Genomic DNA, 18,584 nt, shown 5'->3' with positions numbered 1-18,584 from the left:
TCATTTTGACAAGTTTATCACCGGCTCGGTTCTGATAGAACGCCAACCCCGAGGATCCCTTTGTCTTTATCGAAGGAAAAAGGCTCTTGGTTTCATGGGGGAAAAAAGGAGAAATGTGACATTTACGAAGGGTGGAAATCTTTAGCGGAATTCGATCATTTATTTCGAGGAGCCAGGTGTCATTAAAATTGGGCTTTGGATTTCTTAGATATAAAATTATTACCGGTTGATTTATTGAAACTTCCTAAGAAGGTCAGTAACAGAAGTGACAGATTTAAAGAGAACGATGGAGAAACTAGACGAGAAAGAAGGGGATCAATGGTGCGGAAAAGGGAAAGCTAACTGAAGAGAAAGAAGTCTACCGCGCGAGTGGAAACTGAAACGGAAAACGATCCAAAGAAAGCAAATAAATAGATGTCTCGCGGCGAAGGAATGTCGGGGAATCAAAGAAAATAAATCTGGAAATTGCCAGACAGACAGGGTCAGGGAAAATTGAAAGATCAAAGAGTCGGTCTGTGAAACTCACCGGCAGGAGGAATTCTACTGAAAGAAAAGAAAACTTGTGGAAGCCGATGAAAGGGGACAGACGTGCGAAAGCATCGAATTGAAAAATTCTCGAAAGAAAACGAAAGGACGAAGATGTTACGTTGGTCGGGAAAAGGGTATCGAGAAAGACAAATTCCAGGACGATCCTGGACATCAGCCAGGAGCACATTTTCTATCAGGCTCTCGTCGAAGAACCGGAAGGACGTTCCTTCGATCCTCCGGAGGTTTCGAATGATCGATAATCAGTAGGGCACAGCCTGACAGCTCGACAAGGTGGGTGGCTATTTTTCTACCTGAAAATCTCGGATCCCGGACACCGGTGATTAACTTCCATTTCAATCTGTGCTGGATTTCCTTCTCCCTTAGGAATTTTCTAATACTCTGTCTTGGAGCGAATTATGCAGCTTCAAGAATTGTCACACGCCTTATTCGTAAAATCAGAATCTTTCAATCGATATTGAAATAAAACCCGTTGCGAGGTAACTCTAGTATTCCTCTCTCTATATTGCCATTTTCCCTAGGGAAAGGCTACCTTTCTCGAAACTGTACCTCTTCTACTTTAAAAGCCCTCCATAAAAGATTAAATGCTCGCTGTTCTTCGACGAAATAACACAATAACTCGCGCTTTTTCCGCAAACTCGAATGCATCGAGAAGTGGAAAGTTGCAAGCGAAAAGGGGCGTCGCTCGGTTGAACGATGGGCGCTTCCGGTTGAACGAACGACTGAAGAGTGAAGCAAAGGATGAAGCGGATAGGCTGGTCGCGGCGTAAGAGCCATTAATAAGGACTGCCTAATTTCATGAAAGGCCGAGGGTGCCTCGAACTATTATCTAGGAAACGTAACTCGGTCGAAGAGCGATTAAACGGACGCCACCAAAATACGTCAAGCTGCGGCGGGCTGTGGCTGACAGAAAACCTATAGACGGAACAACCATTAATGAAATGACAAATGTGTTCTTGTCGACGGCACGAGCACCAGGAGCTAGCGAGCGAACGCTTACAAGCCTGTCACTGGCTACGCTGGAAAATAAAATATATATTCGACCGCGTGATTTACGTGAACGCGAGTCCATGACGTCGTCCAGTTTTCCACGACCAACGATTCTTCGATTGATCTTTACTTGCCAGACTTTTGCTCCACATTTCTATCGATCACTTCTTCATTGTCCTCCTCTGTAAAATTCAATCTTCTTTCTTTCCTGTGTAAGGAAACCACTTCTGTTTAAGAAAGTTCGATAACGGTAGAGCTAGTCTCGAGTTACAGAAATTTTTATCCAAAAATTATTTTTCAACTAGGTGAAAATATTTCGGAGAATTTAAGATTTGATTAATCTTCTTGGCTTTAGTAGAAACGATTCGGGATTTACTGTAGACCGTAGAGGAGAGGAAGCACCTATGGTGCGATCGCGTGATACTCTACCATGGGTGTCGGTTTTATTTCAAGTAATATTGCTTCTGACGGTTCAACAGGTAGGAAGCTTTATGGGCGAAGGTAAAGCCTTCGTGAATTGTGGCCGACAACTATTTTCCATGTAAAAATAAAGAAAAGGGAATATAGAGTTGGCTAGAATTCAAGGGATTTAAAGTTTCGCAAAAAGATTGAGAGATTCTATATTTGTATGAATAATTTTTACCCTTTCCAAAGGGATGGTAAATCCTTCTGTACTTTAAATAAAACGTGTTTCTTTTTTGAGGATTTTTACACCGACAAATGAAAGATCCTGAAGGAAAGTAGATAGAAAATTGATCCAGTAACTCAGTAAACACACCGATGTCACCTAATTTAATTTCTTCTTCTTCGTTTCAGGAGAGCTGCCAGCTGCGGTGCACGACGGTAACGGGGTCTCCAGGGCGTTTCTGAACCTCTGGCTAATTCACTTAACCATAAGCTACGTCTTCTCTAGATGACAATATTAAGGTCAGTCTCTAATTGTAAAATGGTTCGCCATTTCACCTTCTTTTAACACTTGCATGGTTTTTGCTGGACGTTTTTACACTAGTGAGCTTAAATTTTACAATTAATCATTCGTATTCTTAAATTAAATTTCGGTATGTCTGACTATGTACAGTCATTTTCACTGAGACAATATGTTAATAGAAAACAATGATCCCATGGTTATCGTAATCTGTTTATCTAAAAATATACGATACAATAGGAAAATGCTAAGCAGTTCCAGTTGTTGGACATAAACTAGCGTCGGAATTTGAAGCGTTCCCCATGGAAATTCAAATGTCATTTCAATTTCATCCTTTGTGCGGTAGTTGTTGGGAACTGGCTAGAAGATTCCGTCGTTCGACGCTCAATGATAGGATCTGTAGTAGAACTATCGTTGCATGTGTCGGTTGAAACTCGGCGAGAACATACTGATGGACATATAAAACCGTACGCCAACTATGGTTATTAGGATGATCGTATTATTACGTCTGCGGTGGCGATGATTGCCGTGAGAACTTTGCCGATTATTGTAATCATTAACGTCCCAAAGCTCGTAAAGTTCTCGAGTTGTCCGTTGTCCCCATTGTCCTATCGAAGTCATTACCGTACCCTTTTGATTTCGACCAACCACTTCAAAACTTTATTCCTTCTCCTGACAAATTATTTTGTTTTCCCGTAAATTTCTCTTCACTTTGTTCTTTTTATTTTTCCAGTTTCTATTCTCGTTTTACCATTTATCTGTTGGTTTTGCGTTCAACGAAACCTCTTGGTGTTCCATTTCCTTCTTTTTATTTTATTTTTTTCTTGACCAAGTATCTTATTTCCTGTAGATTTCTCGTCGATTTTCCGTCGAAGTGTTTACAGAATCTCTTCTTTTTTATCCGTTACCAATATGTTTGCTCGCGATTGAGTATCGGTTCGCTACTTTCCACCGTTTTTTTCTCCTTCATTTCTGTCAACTTTTCTCTCCCCTCTGTGTTTGCCCTCTGATTTTTTGCCCGCTGCGCTTTTCCTGCTGTTTCCCTGGGATTTAGAACTCCCTTGGCAACTCAGTTTCCGTTTCTTCTATCTTTGTTGCCGTTCTTGCGATCCGTTTTACCAAGCCCGACCCTTTTCCATTCTTTTTTTCTATTCTTTCAAGCCCGTTTACCTCCCTTCACGATTCTACGATTTTCCTCTTCGTTTCGCCTGTTCTTCTGCTTTCTCGCACCCTCGCTCTCGTCCCTTTATCTTTCGCGTGCCGGAATTTCTTCTTTGTTTCCCACTGGACTTTCCCCTGGCTGCCGCGTGATTCTCGTTACCAGCGGTTTCTTCTTTTTAACTTACACGCTTCGTTTCTGTTCGCTGTTTATAGTTTTATCCGCTTCTTTTCGTCGGCCACGCAATAACTGCTGGTTTCCCCTTGTTATTTACCTTGGATGATGTCCGCTTTCTGCCTTTTTCCTTTCTACTCGTCGTATCAGGGACTTCAACTGACGGTGCGGTTTCCTGCTGTCGATTTCCCCGCTGCTCTTTTCAGTCAAATTACAGTTTACGTCGTCGGTTCGTGAATCCAGTTAGAAGTTCGTAGAATTTACGGAAAATTTACGAGCTGCTATCTTGGCATCGAAACATTCGATGCCGTGTTTCCGCGAGGAAAGGTTCGTGAAATCTTCCTTCGCTTTTGTTAAGTTTCTCCTTGTGGTGTCGTGGTTATCGAGTTTCCATCGGCGATTCAATTTTCCCGATTAAAATTTACAAGGCGCTCGCGGTATTTAACCAACGAATTTCCGGAAACTTTCACAGCCCGCAGCGCAAACATTTTAATAATAAATTCACGTAAACTCTGTTGCCCGTCTGCATGAAGAATCTTCGCTAGATTTACGTAACTCGAGCGTTTGTTTCGTGGAAATCAATTTAAGTTACCGGGTCTCTTGATGATGAAATCGAAGCCGATTAAATTGGATTTTACACGGCTCACCTTTTACAACGCCGATGAAGTGTAAAGGGCGATTACGAAACGTAACTAGCTGTGTTTCAACGCAGCATCGAGCATTAATAGAGTTTCGCCCGATTATAGAGAACGGGGGATAATCGTCGGTTTATTCGGTGAATAATTTTCAATGATCACGGCGAGTATCCCTAGACGTTCGAAACAATGCGCTTCGATCAAGATAGTTCCACTGTGAATCTGTCGATTGCAAAATAGAAGCAGGTAATTTGAATATTACCGAGGTAGCTATAGGGTATCATGAATACTCAGAAATCTTAATTAGAAGCGGAGCTATAATAGTAGGAACATTAAGCTTCTTCCATTTCGGTTCGTACAACCCTTCAACCATTAACCATCACAGGAACATGGGCAACAGAGAAACAGCTCGTCATTGGTCTTGAACAACGTTTCGCGATGAGGGATGGACGGATGCGATGTCATTGGGGCTCACCCGGTGATCTATGGTAACTGATAATGAAAGCACGGAAGGTGAGATACGCTGGTTGCAGACCACGTCGTATAAGCTATAGTTTCCGGCGAACATGGCACCCCGGTTTCCTCCTGCACCTGCCATTCTGAAATTATATCCCGGCAATGTTGCCGCGCTCCCACAGATAAAACCTTGAATTATGAATATCGGTTAATTCACACGACCGGTATCGGTGTGTCTCGGCCATCGTCGGTTAGCAGATGGTGGATCGGTAAGGAGGATTCATCTAGGATCGGAAACGAAGAATGGACACCGATAGTGAAGCGGATAACGAGCCACGATCATGGATTACCGCACGACCCCGTTTCGTTCGCGGGGTTACGGTGAATCAGAAGCAATTTCCGCTCCCGGTTCCGTCGGGACCAGGATGCTTTCCTATCGCCCGTGATTTATTCGTCCTCCACCTTCGTTTCGGATGGGACAAGTTTTTTTTTTTCCCTCACGATCCTTGGATGTTGGGGATTTCGTGTACTCTTCTGGGAGAGGACTCTTTCTCCTTTGTTTTTGATAATTTAACGTTTAGATTATCCTTGGAGGGTAATTCAGAGCTAGACTTCATTAGTTTCCTGTCTTTGTACTGTGCTTTTATAACGAAACAACGAGAGATTAGTTTTGGACTCGGTTTTGGCTGAAAAATTCTATTATCTCTGCGAGTCTGATTAAACGTGATTTATACTACTTGATATGCTACGCGGTATCGCGCAGACGTCTAATTAGTTGTTACCGTTATCACAGTATAATTAGATAACATAGAATTATTGCAAAATAGGATTTAATTTCCTTGGAAAAAGAATACAGCGTTGGTCTATGTTTCTTCTTTAACTTTTCCTTATTTTTTTCCTGCTGAAATTTGTATAAAGTATCGTTGGAAACGAAGAGGATAATGAAATATTTTATAGTTTCTTGGTAATATTTCTAAAGAAGTGCGATTGCACGTCTGATCAACAGTCGTAACTAACGGATATCAAGGAGAAGTATTATGAATCTGGCTTATTATTTCACCTCCAAGAGAGAAACTCTCATGCCGTGCGCTCAGAAAAGGAACGTAGAAGAATGCTGATCCATAAGGTAAACAGTTTAACAACCATGATTCATCGGTTTAATCCAATTACGAAGTGTGCTCCGCTATCGCGGAGAGTGCAGACTGGCTTTAAGGTGATTTCATAAATTTTCATTGTTCACCGTCGATTTCCACCGTTATACTAAGAAACTTTAATCCTACGATGATCGTGTGCTGTTACGAGTAAATATTGTTCTTATGGAAATGGTTTGTTTGTTTGAAGAAAGCTCGCATCAACTCGAATGATTCAGTTTTAGAAAGGAGCTCGCGAAATTACGCAAACTGTTGGTGATGTTTTATGGAAATCAACGAATTCGCTGATAAATTTTTGATGGACGATTAAAAAGTTAATATGTTTCATCGCACAACGGCGTTCAAAAAGCAATCAAAAATATACGATAACTTGATAAAACGATTAAAATCTATTTACGAGAAACTGACTTCGAAACTCTGATTACAATTTTAATACGTTTATCGGAAACGAGCAGCGACAAATGGTCGAGTATTAACTGAAACCCGGCTTTTCTACCGTCGATTTCTCATAATCGCGATAAAGGGCGCGGTATGGATCTGTCAATTAACGTAATGCGAAGTGGCAATTATCCGGTGAAAAAAGTACGCAAAGCGGATTTCTCATTAAATCCTCTGACTGGTCCGTTTGGACTCGTGCTGTCCATCAGATGAAACTGCTGGAAGATCGAAAGCTCGGTTGGATAAGAAATCTCTACCTGGAAAAACGTTTCCCTATCAAACCATTTTCCAATGGTTCTACTGCATCCGGAATATTCATTATTTTATTATTTCATAAACAATTAATGAAGAAAAGCAAATTCGACGAAAAGCTTAAACGAGTATAAATTCATCGGTTCGATGAAGACCCGCGCTGTTTTTCATTCACGTTCGAATGTGTCGATCTTTTTTTTTTTCATATTTTTCTTCCGCCTTTTTCACCACCCACCCCCGGTTCTGGCCGTTGTCCAAAAAAATGGCCGCAAATGGAGAATCGATGGAACAACAAGCGCATTCATCGGACTCATTAATTCTGTAACTGCGTGGAGCAGCGTACAGAATCGCAGCGTATCTTCCTCCTCCACGATTTATGGTGTTCGAAGGGAAAGTATAAATAAAACCGTGGCGATCGCTGGTCTACTGAAATTTATGCAATTCACGGACAATATCGTAAAACAAAAAGGTGGAATAAAAATTGAAAAAAAAAAAAAAGAATGGATGGAAAGGACGTCGGGGTGAAATTATTAATTCTTATCGAGAAGTAGATTTCGAAAGGCTAGCTTGGAAATATAAATTATTCTTCTTTTGAATATTATTTATATATCGAACTTTATGCGGCAAATTTCCTGATTATCTTCCATCGTAAAAACAGACGAGCGAAAACCGATTGGAAAAACACAATGCACGCATGAACGGTGGAACTCCATTAAAAAGTTGAACGACCACGTCGACAAAATAACTAACCGCGATAGAAAAAATCAATGAAACGTTATTAAAATTCATAACAATCTTTCTCGATGGGAAATGAACAAACTCGTCGCGTAATTCGCTGGGCATCGCGTCGAAGACATTAAATTTTCACAGTCGTCTGAAAGAGAACTTTCATCGGCAAATCCACGTGCTGCGAGTAAATATTTAACGAGTTTACGGGCCAGTCCGAAAGGGTTACGGTGATAGAAGTTCGACGTCCACTTGTCAAACTTCCATAAATCTCCGGGAAAAGAGTTATAACCGACGCTCCATTGTCCGAACGCGCTTTATCCTCGTCACCGGTTTTCTCTCCGAACGACTACGAATTTTCAATTTTCTCCCTCCTCGTTTTTGCCCTTTTTTTTGTTTTATACACCCGTCAATCCTGCAATCGCGACACGCAGACACGACTTTTGCAGAATCCGCATCAATGAAGTCTAACTGTACGAGAGATATTCTAATCCGCTTCCCGCTTCAATCATCGTACATCAGTAATTTCGAACGCGACATGCGCTCAAATATCTTCGCGATATCTATAGGAGAAACATTAGTATTGTCAAGGCTGAATTCTCCACGGATGTTACGAAGACAATGCCTTTGTTCCGTCAGAACGGAACGCATTCGATCGTTGAACTTTAAAAGAGCCGTTGCGTCGTGGATTCGGATGTATCCATAGTTGGCCGCGTTTCGTTTGATTTATGCGGTTGCCGTACTGACACCGTGATAAATGAGTGTACTGGATGCGCTCGGGATGCTCGTGCATCGATTTCCGTCTCTGAATCCGAGCTGAACTTGTATCATTTCGATGATGTTATCTTACTTGAACGTTGCTTGCCCATTTCATTTGCACTTCATCGAAATTTTTTCAAAATATAACGTTCTATTCAGGAAAACCTTGGTCTATTTGCATCTATTTAAATATAATAATAAATAAAATTTGAAAATAATATTCTTTCGAGTCACAGGTGATACAATAAATCCGAATCGAAATACTTAGATCAATCGATGCGAGACGAAGCTAACTCGCCGTGTAAAATGAATAATTGATGCATTCAAATGGAGCACACTTAAACTGTGTAACTGCACACAGCTCTGTCTGCCGAAATATCCATTACGACGATTCGCACACAAACTACGTCTTCGCAGACACTCGTGCTCGGCGAGAATCGCAATCTAACCGCGTACACCTTCCCAGTCTATGTATGTATCCCTGACAATTCTACGTGTTCTCCAGTAACACGAGCGCTCTTCTGTTCAATATATTCATATTCGAAGTTACATCCCTCCGGTGCTTCAATCTCAGCGGGAGATTGAACCAAGATACCGCTCGTATTTCAGATCGAAACCCAGGGTCTCGTCGTAACGAAGTCGCTTGAAATTCATAATAACACACTACCGACGCGACTCGGTCCGCTGCTGCTTTTGAATTTTTCATTTTCGACCGTTTAACACACAGGACGACCGAGAAGCTTTCGTTGATGTTGCGCAAACCCTCCTACAAATAACCGTGAAAAACGAAAATGGAACGGATTATAGCCGGTAAAAAAGAATCTCATCTTCCTCGTTCTTTTTATTCTCTCACTGTTAATACGTTGCTTCGCTTTTATACCTTTCTACCCTGTTACAGCCCCTTTCTATTTAGCATTCGTTCCGTTCTTCTATCTTAATTAATCGAGAGAGAGAGAGAGAGGGTTCCGACGTTCGAGTCGTCTAATTAGAAATTGTTCGGGAATGCGTTCGCCAGAGGTAATCGTGTGCAACAGATTTCGCGAACTTTGTGTCACGGAATATAGTTTATACGGCCGAGTTGTGCAAGTAAGCCTTAACTTTACGGAGCCTTAACTTCCTCTCGCGTACGCCTGGTAAATCGATTAAACCGTTTAGTGGACCATTTACTCCGTGTACCTAATGAATACATTACCCGAAAAACTTTTCGCAAGATCGTTCGAGTATTAACGCCTCTAGTCGATGACGAAGAATACTTGAATTCATTTTCTAATTATAACTAATGAAATAATTAAATTTGTTGCAGGTTGTTTCAACAACGTCGAGAGGTCCTCTGGCATTTCACACGCGGACAGAAGCAGCTACGAACACATCGGCGTGAAATCAAGGACTAAAACATTGATTATCCTGTTCGATCCTTGATCAGGATTCGGCTGCATAAAATTAGCCGGTGAATCGTTTTTACCTTTAATAACATCTCATCTTTAATCGATCGATCAGTAGCGAAGGACTCGGTGATCCTTTTTTTGTTTCGAAGAATCAGCTCAATCAGCATCGGAATGTCTCTGTTTCTTCGCCTGGGAATGATCGCCGTTACAAAAGTGGGCCATTATTGTACAGTCTAATTTAGCCGGACACTCTAGAGTGCGTGGACAGTCTTGAAGATTATCTGCTAGTGTATGCTTGTCGAGTGAGAACGATGGAGGACGTGTTACTTCGATAGGATTTAGTCAGAGATTTATCATCTGTTAAGAGGAATCTTGTTGGAAGAAACGAAGGATTATCGATCGTTTGGTAAGTTTAACATTCTAATTATATTTCCTCTTGATTGCGATTTGGTCAAGTCCTTAATTTAATCGAGATCTCGGTGCCTCGTGAATGGTTTATCGCATTGTAACACTTCACTTGAAGAATTCGAATTTATTTGATGTCGTTAACTCAGAGATACAAGTAATCGCTCGAGTGTTAATGTAATGGCACTGACAGTTCTACGAAGTGGAACAATCAGGAAGTCCATCGTCTTAGCTCTGAGAAACTTCAGTACTGCGAGTACACTTGTCGAATATATCGACTCAAGAAACTCTTAGAGACCAAAGTGGTACACATTCCTTAATTGAACGTTAAGTCTACATCGAGAGACCCTCGTTTTAACACTAGAACAATTTGCTCTACTTTGATGTTAAAAAACAGACCAATTCGAATTTACTAGTTCTAGTGTTAACTCAGATCCTATGAGATATTAAATTTCCTTCAAAGTTTCCAATTTTTAACTTGAAGAACTAAGAAATTCTTCAACTATACTTTAGCAACTTTATACTCGGAAAATTTTTCATTTTCAAAGTTTACCCAGAGAAATGTTGGTTCAGAGTTTCTTATCAAGTTTTTATTTTCAATAATTAATTATTATTTCTTACCATTTTTCTGCGATAAATCATCGCGTTTTGTTGCAAATCGTGATTTCTACAGAATTCTTTTCGTCCTTGTCCCTTTTCCTTTCGTTTATCTTCGACTGTCTCCCCTTTCCCTCGAGGAAACCAACGATCTCGTAGTATATACATATATATTCAAAATATCGAGACGAATTGTTTGTATATCAATCCGGGTCCGGAAAGTGAGTACAATCGTCGCCAAAGGGGACGGGAAGCAAAGATAGTTGTATACGATGAATTGCTCAAGGAAGACGGTACTTATTCGAACGAAAAGATGCATTCGCCTGGTCTGAACGGCACGGAACTCCGATTTACGCGAACCGCCATTCACGAGACAGGATTTCCAGTTCAGAAATATGGTATTTGAAAGGAGAAGAAAGAGCCGAGAAATCGTTGACCAATTCTCAAGCTTTTATATTTCGAATATCTTTCAATTCAGCTCGAACGGAATGAATCGTTAACTCTGATATTTAATTCTTTCCAATACGAACTATCATTAAATGTAAAATTTCGAAAAATTAATCAAGAAGAAGATCTTCACGTAGAGGAAATATAATTTGAAAGGAAATATCAGGTCATTTCATAAGTCTTTGTCGATCTTTTCTACGAAATTTTTCCATCATTTTCTCGCTTTAAAATGAAAATCATTGTTTAATAATCTTTTGAAATCACTTGATATGGAGAAGACTAGGGTTGGAAAATTGGCAAGAAGGATCGAATGTACATAACGCGTATTTACCATTTCATTCCATTTTATTTATACTATATATGCATACATATGTATATGGATAGAGGAAGTGAAGTTACGTGAAGTTTTACTGAAAGCCAAAGAATGATCCATGCGAAGCGACGGGAAAATAGGGAACTGGTCCAAAGTTGAACGCTGTTTAAATGTACAAGCCTTTCTCCCCATTCTTCTCTTCTTTTTCGCGTTTCCTGATGATCCGAGAACTCGCTATTCAAACCGTGCCAGCGTCTTCAATATCCGTGATACAAGGCAGAGGCGAGTGCTGGCACACAGAGCACGCCAAGGATCAACGTAACAGCACTCCTCGAAGCCTGGATTCAAGGCAATAGAACGTGCAATTTTCCACCGAAGTAGTGCTCCTCCAGTCGAACTTCCAGGACATCAAGGACTGTACTGCAATATCCTCGGAGAATAATTCAATTTGTTGCCCCAGGGGGATTTCTGTCGAACACGTGTACATTCCACTATTTTTTTTATTTTTTTATTTTGGATGCTTTTTGTAGCGTCCAGTTGTACAAAGAGTATCTGCAAAAATCTCGTAATTTCACCTGAAAAAAAAAAGAAAAAATAATACATTCCGTTCGAAATCCTCTGGTTCCGAACGCAGAACAGAATATAAAATCGGATCAGTTGACAGCGGATCGAATCAGGCCAGTTCCATTTTTCCGTTGATCGAATACGAAGAGACTTTTCACGGAATCACGAGCACGATACTCGTGATTCGCCGATTAAAGATCGCGACCGCGATCATGGAGAACGACACGACATGTTGCATCCATCGTTTCGACCATTTTCCTTTTCACTGTTCACCGTAAGCGTTGGGAACGTGAAACGTGATCGAGATATGATGTTCTGTAACATGAAACATCGAAAGAGAAAAAAGAAAACGTATCAAGGCTCGAGAAAAATGATTTTATCTCTACATATTAACGTGCACGATCTATACATATTATAAATAGGCCCGATCGATCGCGATAAGATTATATTTTTATATGTAAATATGGCGTTCCTTCTTGTTATCTTATTAAAATATATTCGATGAGGCGGTAGATAGAGAAGGGAGACGATACCTGCGATCGAGTAGTAGGCGTGGACGAGATGTATTCTCGAAACGAACGAATTGCTTTAACTCATGAATGTTTCATAAGAAACGGCAAGCAGGTATGGGAGCACCGATTTTACAGAGATCCGTGTTCCTTTGAAATTCGTAGTCGTTTCGCTTCGTGTGGAAATGAGAGAAATCCCCTTTTCAATTTTACCCCAATCATTAAGGATGAAATTGTTGGTTTGAGTTTAAGTGAGATATAGAAACGAAGGTGGTTCCGTGCTGAACATAGGCGCGTTAAATATGGGTAGTGTTAAGAGAACAACAGGGTGATGGTCCAGTCCGAGTTTTGGGGCTTGTCGGCCACGTAATGAGATTATGTTTGCAATGCGGCAACAGGATGCGACAGGAAATGTTACGCGCGGCTCGACATCGCTGAGAATTGTACAACTGTGTCACGGAGACGGGTAGAATTTCGTTTTCACTCGACCATGGGTATTGTAATCCCACACACCAGAGAATTATGTTTGGATCTTTGGACAGATTGTTTTCAACCGGTTACACTTGATTCTTCAACGTAGATACACCGTGTCCCGATAGAAATTCTTATAGATTTTTTACAGAAGCAAGAAGGAATTTTCTTTTTGACAAGATATTAATTTCGTTTCCATCACGAGATAAAAAAAACATAGTCACGCAATGCTCGCGTCAGGTTTTCATGAAATTGTGCTGTCAGCGTGATGTCAGGATCATAGTATCTCTAAAAATGGTGAGAAATTCTAGTTCGCTATAGCCAGTTTGCAAAAACTGTTTTCGTGTATTATTTTGGTAAAGGTACTCTGCAATTTCCCGATGATCGAATCTTGATATGATTGATAGCGTACGTAGAAATTTACCCCTACAGTTAATTAATTAAAATCGACTAATTATTACTCAATTTTAACATTGCTCATCAATTTTCATCATCATTGTATAACATAAATTTCATTAAACTACATTACCATATAACAAACCGAACAGTCTCCATGCAATTATTAAATTAATTTACAATGAAATTGCAGTAGATCTTTGCCATCGAATGCGGTGGTACTCGAGTCAATTTCCAGTTCGTTCGTCTCCGAAATCTCTGGAAAATATAATTTACCGATGCATGGGGTTGCAACCGAACATCGTGAATGCCCCATCGCGATACGTACGAACTTGGTATTCGCAATAATACAGCGGATCCGGAAGCACCTTTTGGTCAGATGCAATTGCACATTCTTCCCACGGTTCCGGTCTGATCTTCCTCCTACCGGCTGCATTCCACGAATACGCTACCCCTTGCTACGAGAATTTGGTCACAATCGAAGTACCAATTTCTCGGCCAGACGATTCCCGTTTCCGTATAACCGCGACCCAAAGGTAATTGGCCATTTTTCGTAATGGTAAACTTAGAAACAAGCTTCGGAGAGAATCGTTGCGGTGATTTTTCTTGCCTTTAATTAGTCACTTTGAGTATTTAAAAAAAGAACAACTTCAATTGATTACCAATTATAAATTCTTTCAGCAGTATTAAATTATTAGTGTGCTAACGAACATCAAAAATTCGCCTTCGTTATAATTTTATGAAACAGTCCGGCAAATATTCGTAACCGAGGCGTACTGTCTAAATTGAATCGCGAAGATGGTCGTTGTACGAGAGAGGGAATATTGAAACAATAGAAACGAAAATGGTATCGTTTGCCAAATGAAATTGTTGTTGCCAAGAGGGAAACAAACGCGATATGGTAGCCATAGTCTAATTTATACTAATGCATTCACCGCAACAGTTGATCCGTTCGGATGTTTAATCAACGACTCCCAGTTACGTTGTTCGGCCTGGAAGCATCGGCTGTTTCGTTATTATGGCCGGAGTTACAACGAAACGTTGTCTAGTATTCCCGAATCAGTGTTTATTTAGAAAAGTTGCATTGTAAATGAATCCTCTTGCGAATACCTACCTCCAGGTGCAAATGTTCTCTTTCTTTCGTTCCTTCTTTTGTTCCTTTGTCTTCGAAATTTCAATTGGCACGTTGATTACCACAGTAGAGGTATGTTTACTATGTTCTAAAATTCTCATCAGATGAAGTATATTTATTTCCTAAAAATTTTTTCTATTATTTCTATTATTATAATTGAAATTTAAAAATAAAAATGAAGTGGTAATCAAGGTGTTAGTAAAAAGAAATTAAGGATGGACCATCTACCTTGGAAAAGAATATTAAAATGAATCGTATCAGAACGTGCTCCCACCTGCGATTCACGAGAAAGAGAGAGAGAGAGAGAAGGTATTACCACTAATTATAGTAATAAGTTGTATAGTTGTTTCTATATAAAACCATACTACGATAAGATAACATAATACCATAAAGTCCCTCGCACTTATCGACATCACCGCTGTAAAGAACGTAAACGACGAAGTAAACTCGACGCGTTCTAGTCGTGAATAAGCAAAAGAAGAATGAATATCGAAAGAAAGAGTGATGAAGATGAAAAGGAATAAATTAAAATGGGCGGCTGGACGCGTCCGTTTCGAAGCTGTATATGTAAAGCAATTGTGAGTTATTAAATAAACGAATTGAAAGCACCACTACGAACGCCATTTCCCTCGGGACACGATGAGGTATTTCACCGAATCGGGCCAAGAATAATTCACGCTGGCTTGATATCATTACCAGGAACAATTACGGTTTTCAGAAAAAAAGCTCGACCGAAAATTGTTTCGTTGCTCCTTCAACCTCCTTTTCATTCCTTTCATTTCCACAGTGATCGTCGATTTCATTCAGCCTGGAAACGAACTCCTGCTGTCATTTTCGTTACAACGAAATGGAAAATCGGGGAGGTCGTCGGGAAGAATTAAGGTAAACGGATGATAGACGGGTTTCTCAAATTAATTTTCATTATTTTCATTAAATCGAATCCCCGAATATTCTTATTTGAAGGAATAGATTCATCGAAGACCGATCGAGCAAGAACTTTTCATTTTCATTGGTTGACAAGATTTAGTTTTTCTCAAACACACCAGTTTAAGCGTATTTGATTAATATATCTAGCGGACAATCGCGACAACGCATGCCTACGATGTCCCGAAACTTCCTGCAGATTCAACATGGAACTCGGTGCACATTCAACAACTCTGCAAACACTGTCGAGTGGACGAGGAATGCTAAATATTCCTCAGCGTGGTATTAGTTAATGAATCAAATGGAAGAGCTTCTCTGGGTGAGTAGTGTCATACTGTCCTCTATTCGTAGTCGTTGAATCGTATCACGAGATTTGTTTATGCTCGGTTTATAACAATTTATAACCGTATAAAATGATGTATTCGAATGTAGAATATTTTCGTATAATCTTAAGCCTAATTATTAACGCCATCATTAGCGTAACAATTAATTACGTTGAAATGTAAGCTGAACAGAATCTCGTTGATATAATTCCGAACGAAATGATTCGAAGAAAATCTGCGAGTGGCCCTAATTACGTTGAACAATTAGAACAGAACGTATGATCCGATTATCCCGGTCGACTTTATTTACTCGGTATAGAAAGGTTTAATCGACATCCCGGAAGGGTCGAGGAAACTCGAACCGTGAAAATAAAATTGGCTACCATTCAGGATTGGTATAATCGTTTTCCCGGGGATAATCCGACTGTAATGCGTTGCTACGTATTCGCGGTGAATATAAAAGAGTGATGAACGAGCGGCACTGTGTTTCCGTAATGGAAAACACGGTGTTTAATGTCGAATTAGCCGTTTAACGCAGGCACGCGTGTTAGTGATTCGACGAGATTAATTGGACGCCCTGTGGGGGCTTTTAAACGGGGCTTACGCACGATTAAATTTTTATTTGATCTTTGATAACGTGAAATTGGCGTCCCGTTGTTTCGGCCAGCTGCTATTTCGTTTTAACGAGTTGACCTGCAATCGGGATCACCGATAACCAATACTACGCGTTTAATAAAATTATTGAAAAAGGGAAGAGGGAAGAAAAATTGGAGCAATACTAATATTGTCGTAATATTAATATTATGCTAATTATGTCTCCGGTATTATACATATTAATGGAACATAGCAGATTGGAAACTTAGTAATAATATCAATATCACGTTAATTATACCAGTTGTTATAATGTTAATAGCATAGGGTAATTAATCTTAAAGCGAAATTTAGAATAATCGATATCCCCTTTGATGTAGAAAATCGAAAGTGGAAAAAATTTAAATAATCATACTGATACACTGAAAAAAAATCTTTAAATAAAGGTATCATAGCCAGAAATTTGAACAGAGAATGTTAAATTAAGGAATTCCGCGAAAATGAAGGTATCAAGTAGTATAGGTCAATCGTTTGTCAGACGTGGATGTTCAGGTTAATCGCAGTTCATTCTGTCGAACGAAATCATTATAATCAAAATTCAATTTCATTAATGAAACGTTTGTGAAAGTTATTACCCGATGGTAATCGAAATTATTCCGATTCAAACTTGAATCCACTTCCAGCAATGAAATATTCGAACGACGAGAATTGAACGAAACCAAAAAGATCCCCCGGAGCTGGTGGCGTGTGTCCTGGAATAAAAATAAAGGGTACCAGGCTAGCGGTTGAAACTCGTAATGGCATTATATCGACTTCATTTAAATTCCGGCCTGGGTTCACAGAATATAAAGAAACAGTGAGTGAAAAAAAAAACAGGAGCTGGAATTAAATCTGTCACATTCAATGCAATCCTTCTTTTTTTCTTTCTTTTTTTTATTCAGACTGTTCCATAGTACAATCTTATTTACAATTGATAATTAATATCACCTTAATATTAGTTTAAACGAATGAAACGAAATCTTTGGTCCTCAATGATTTTCAATACTATTTTTCAAGAAATACAACTGATAGTAAATTCTACTCGATTAACAGTAAAAATAGTAAGACTCTTTCATGTTCGGGAGACTTCCAGAAAATCGTGAAAAGTTTACGGCGATCTTTCCGCTGGCCCATGATTCCGACACGTTCGACGAGAAGATAAAGTGCCGATCGATGTGTTCTGTTCACCGAAGGATTTATGTCCGCATAGAAGTTCCTTTTTTTTTTTTCTCCCTTGATTCTAGCGGCTGATGCGAGCGTTTGTCCGAGATTGCTGCAAACCGATTTGTCCGAGATCGATCGGTCGTCTGACGTTCTTGTTAAGTCGCGCCATCGACCGTACAATATTTTGTTCGCTAACGTTTCTCGTCCCGTGCAATTCGATCTAACATCGACGGCCATTCGAAAATTTTACGATACGGAACAGCAATAACGAGGTCAAATTCAACATCCTACCTCGGGTTTACTTCCACTCCTTACCTTCTCATTTTCTACAGATCATAAATTCAAAATATTCTTCGTTTCTTCATTTTTCAATCTCCGACTAAATCTAGCCCGTAATACTGGTCACCGTTCTTGACAATCATCGCGTTAAAGAACGAAGTGACCGAAGAGAAAATTGGAGAGAATTTCTTCATTGTCCCTTTCCAATTTAAACAGACCATTTCCACTTTTGCCAAAAGGAATAATGCGAAAACTTCTCGTACCCAGATGTACTTGACATAGAAGCAAAAAGGGAATTCAGATCCTCGATCAAGTTACAGTTTCTTTTTCCCCCCAAAAAAATAGAAAATGAATGCTTTCATCTCGTACTGGAGTCAAAATTAACCGCAAGTTTCCTCTGGGAAAAGAATTCAAAACATGCATGAGAAGCAGAGGAACGAGTGACTCCCTTTTCTTCTGGCGTGCTCATTTTTCGTTTGTTCGTTCGAGTGGCGGGGATTTTAATGGGAAAAGTTTCTGCGCGTCGGATGAAAGGAATCAAGCGACGTTTGACTTTTTCAGAATTTAAACAAGTACAAGCAACGTAATCCACTTTCGACCCTGAAGGACGGAATAACAGGCACGTTTCGGTGCTCGACATCGACGTCTAATACGAAACAGGTACGTGCCTGTGCTTGTCGGTACCCTACACGTTTTGCAAGATCCCAAAGGATCTTATAAATCTCTTTTCTTAGAACTACAATCAGCAGTTCAAGATTTTTCTATCAGGAATATCATCGTTGATGATATAAATAAGTTTAATTTCAAATATACACTCCGCGTTGGTTCACGGTT

The 18,584-nt window shown here is 39.9% G+C and overlaps 1 protein-coding gene across 4 annotated transcripts in view; it reads left to right on the top strand.

Annotated features, from left to right (window-relative positions):
- Nucleotides 1-15,029, top strand: part of LOC114872584 — a 148,191-nt gene extending 133,162 nt beyond the window's left edge. For all 4 annotated transcript variants that reach the window (XM_029179923.2, XM_029179924.2, XM_029179925.2 and 1 more), the window contains 2 exons: nt 2,353-2,463; nt 9,515-15,029. In XM_029179923.2, the coding sequence (XP_029035756.2) occupies nt 2,353-2,453 (101 nt within the window). In that variant the 3' untranslated portion in view covers nt 2,454-2,463; nt 9,515-15,029. The remainder of the gene's footprint in view (nt 1-2,352; nt 2,464-9,514) is intronic.
- The last annotated feature ends 3,555 nt before the right edge of the window (nt 15,030-18,584 follow it).

Source organism: Osmia bicornis, chromosome 13 (assembly GCF_907164935.1).
Source record: "Osmia bicornis bicornis chromosome 13, iOsmBic2.1, whole genome shotgun sequence".
NCBI classification, from domain to species: Eukaryota; Metazoa; Arthropoda; class Insecta; order Hymenoptera; family Megachilidae; genus Osmia; species Osmia bicornis.
This window is presented reverse-complemented; position numbering and strand designations above follow the sequence as displayed.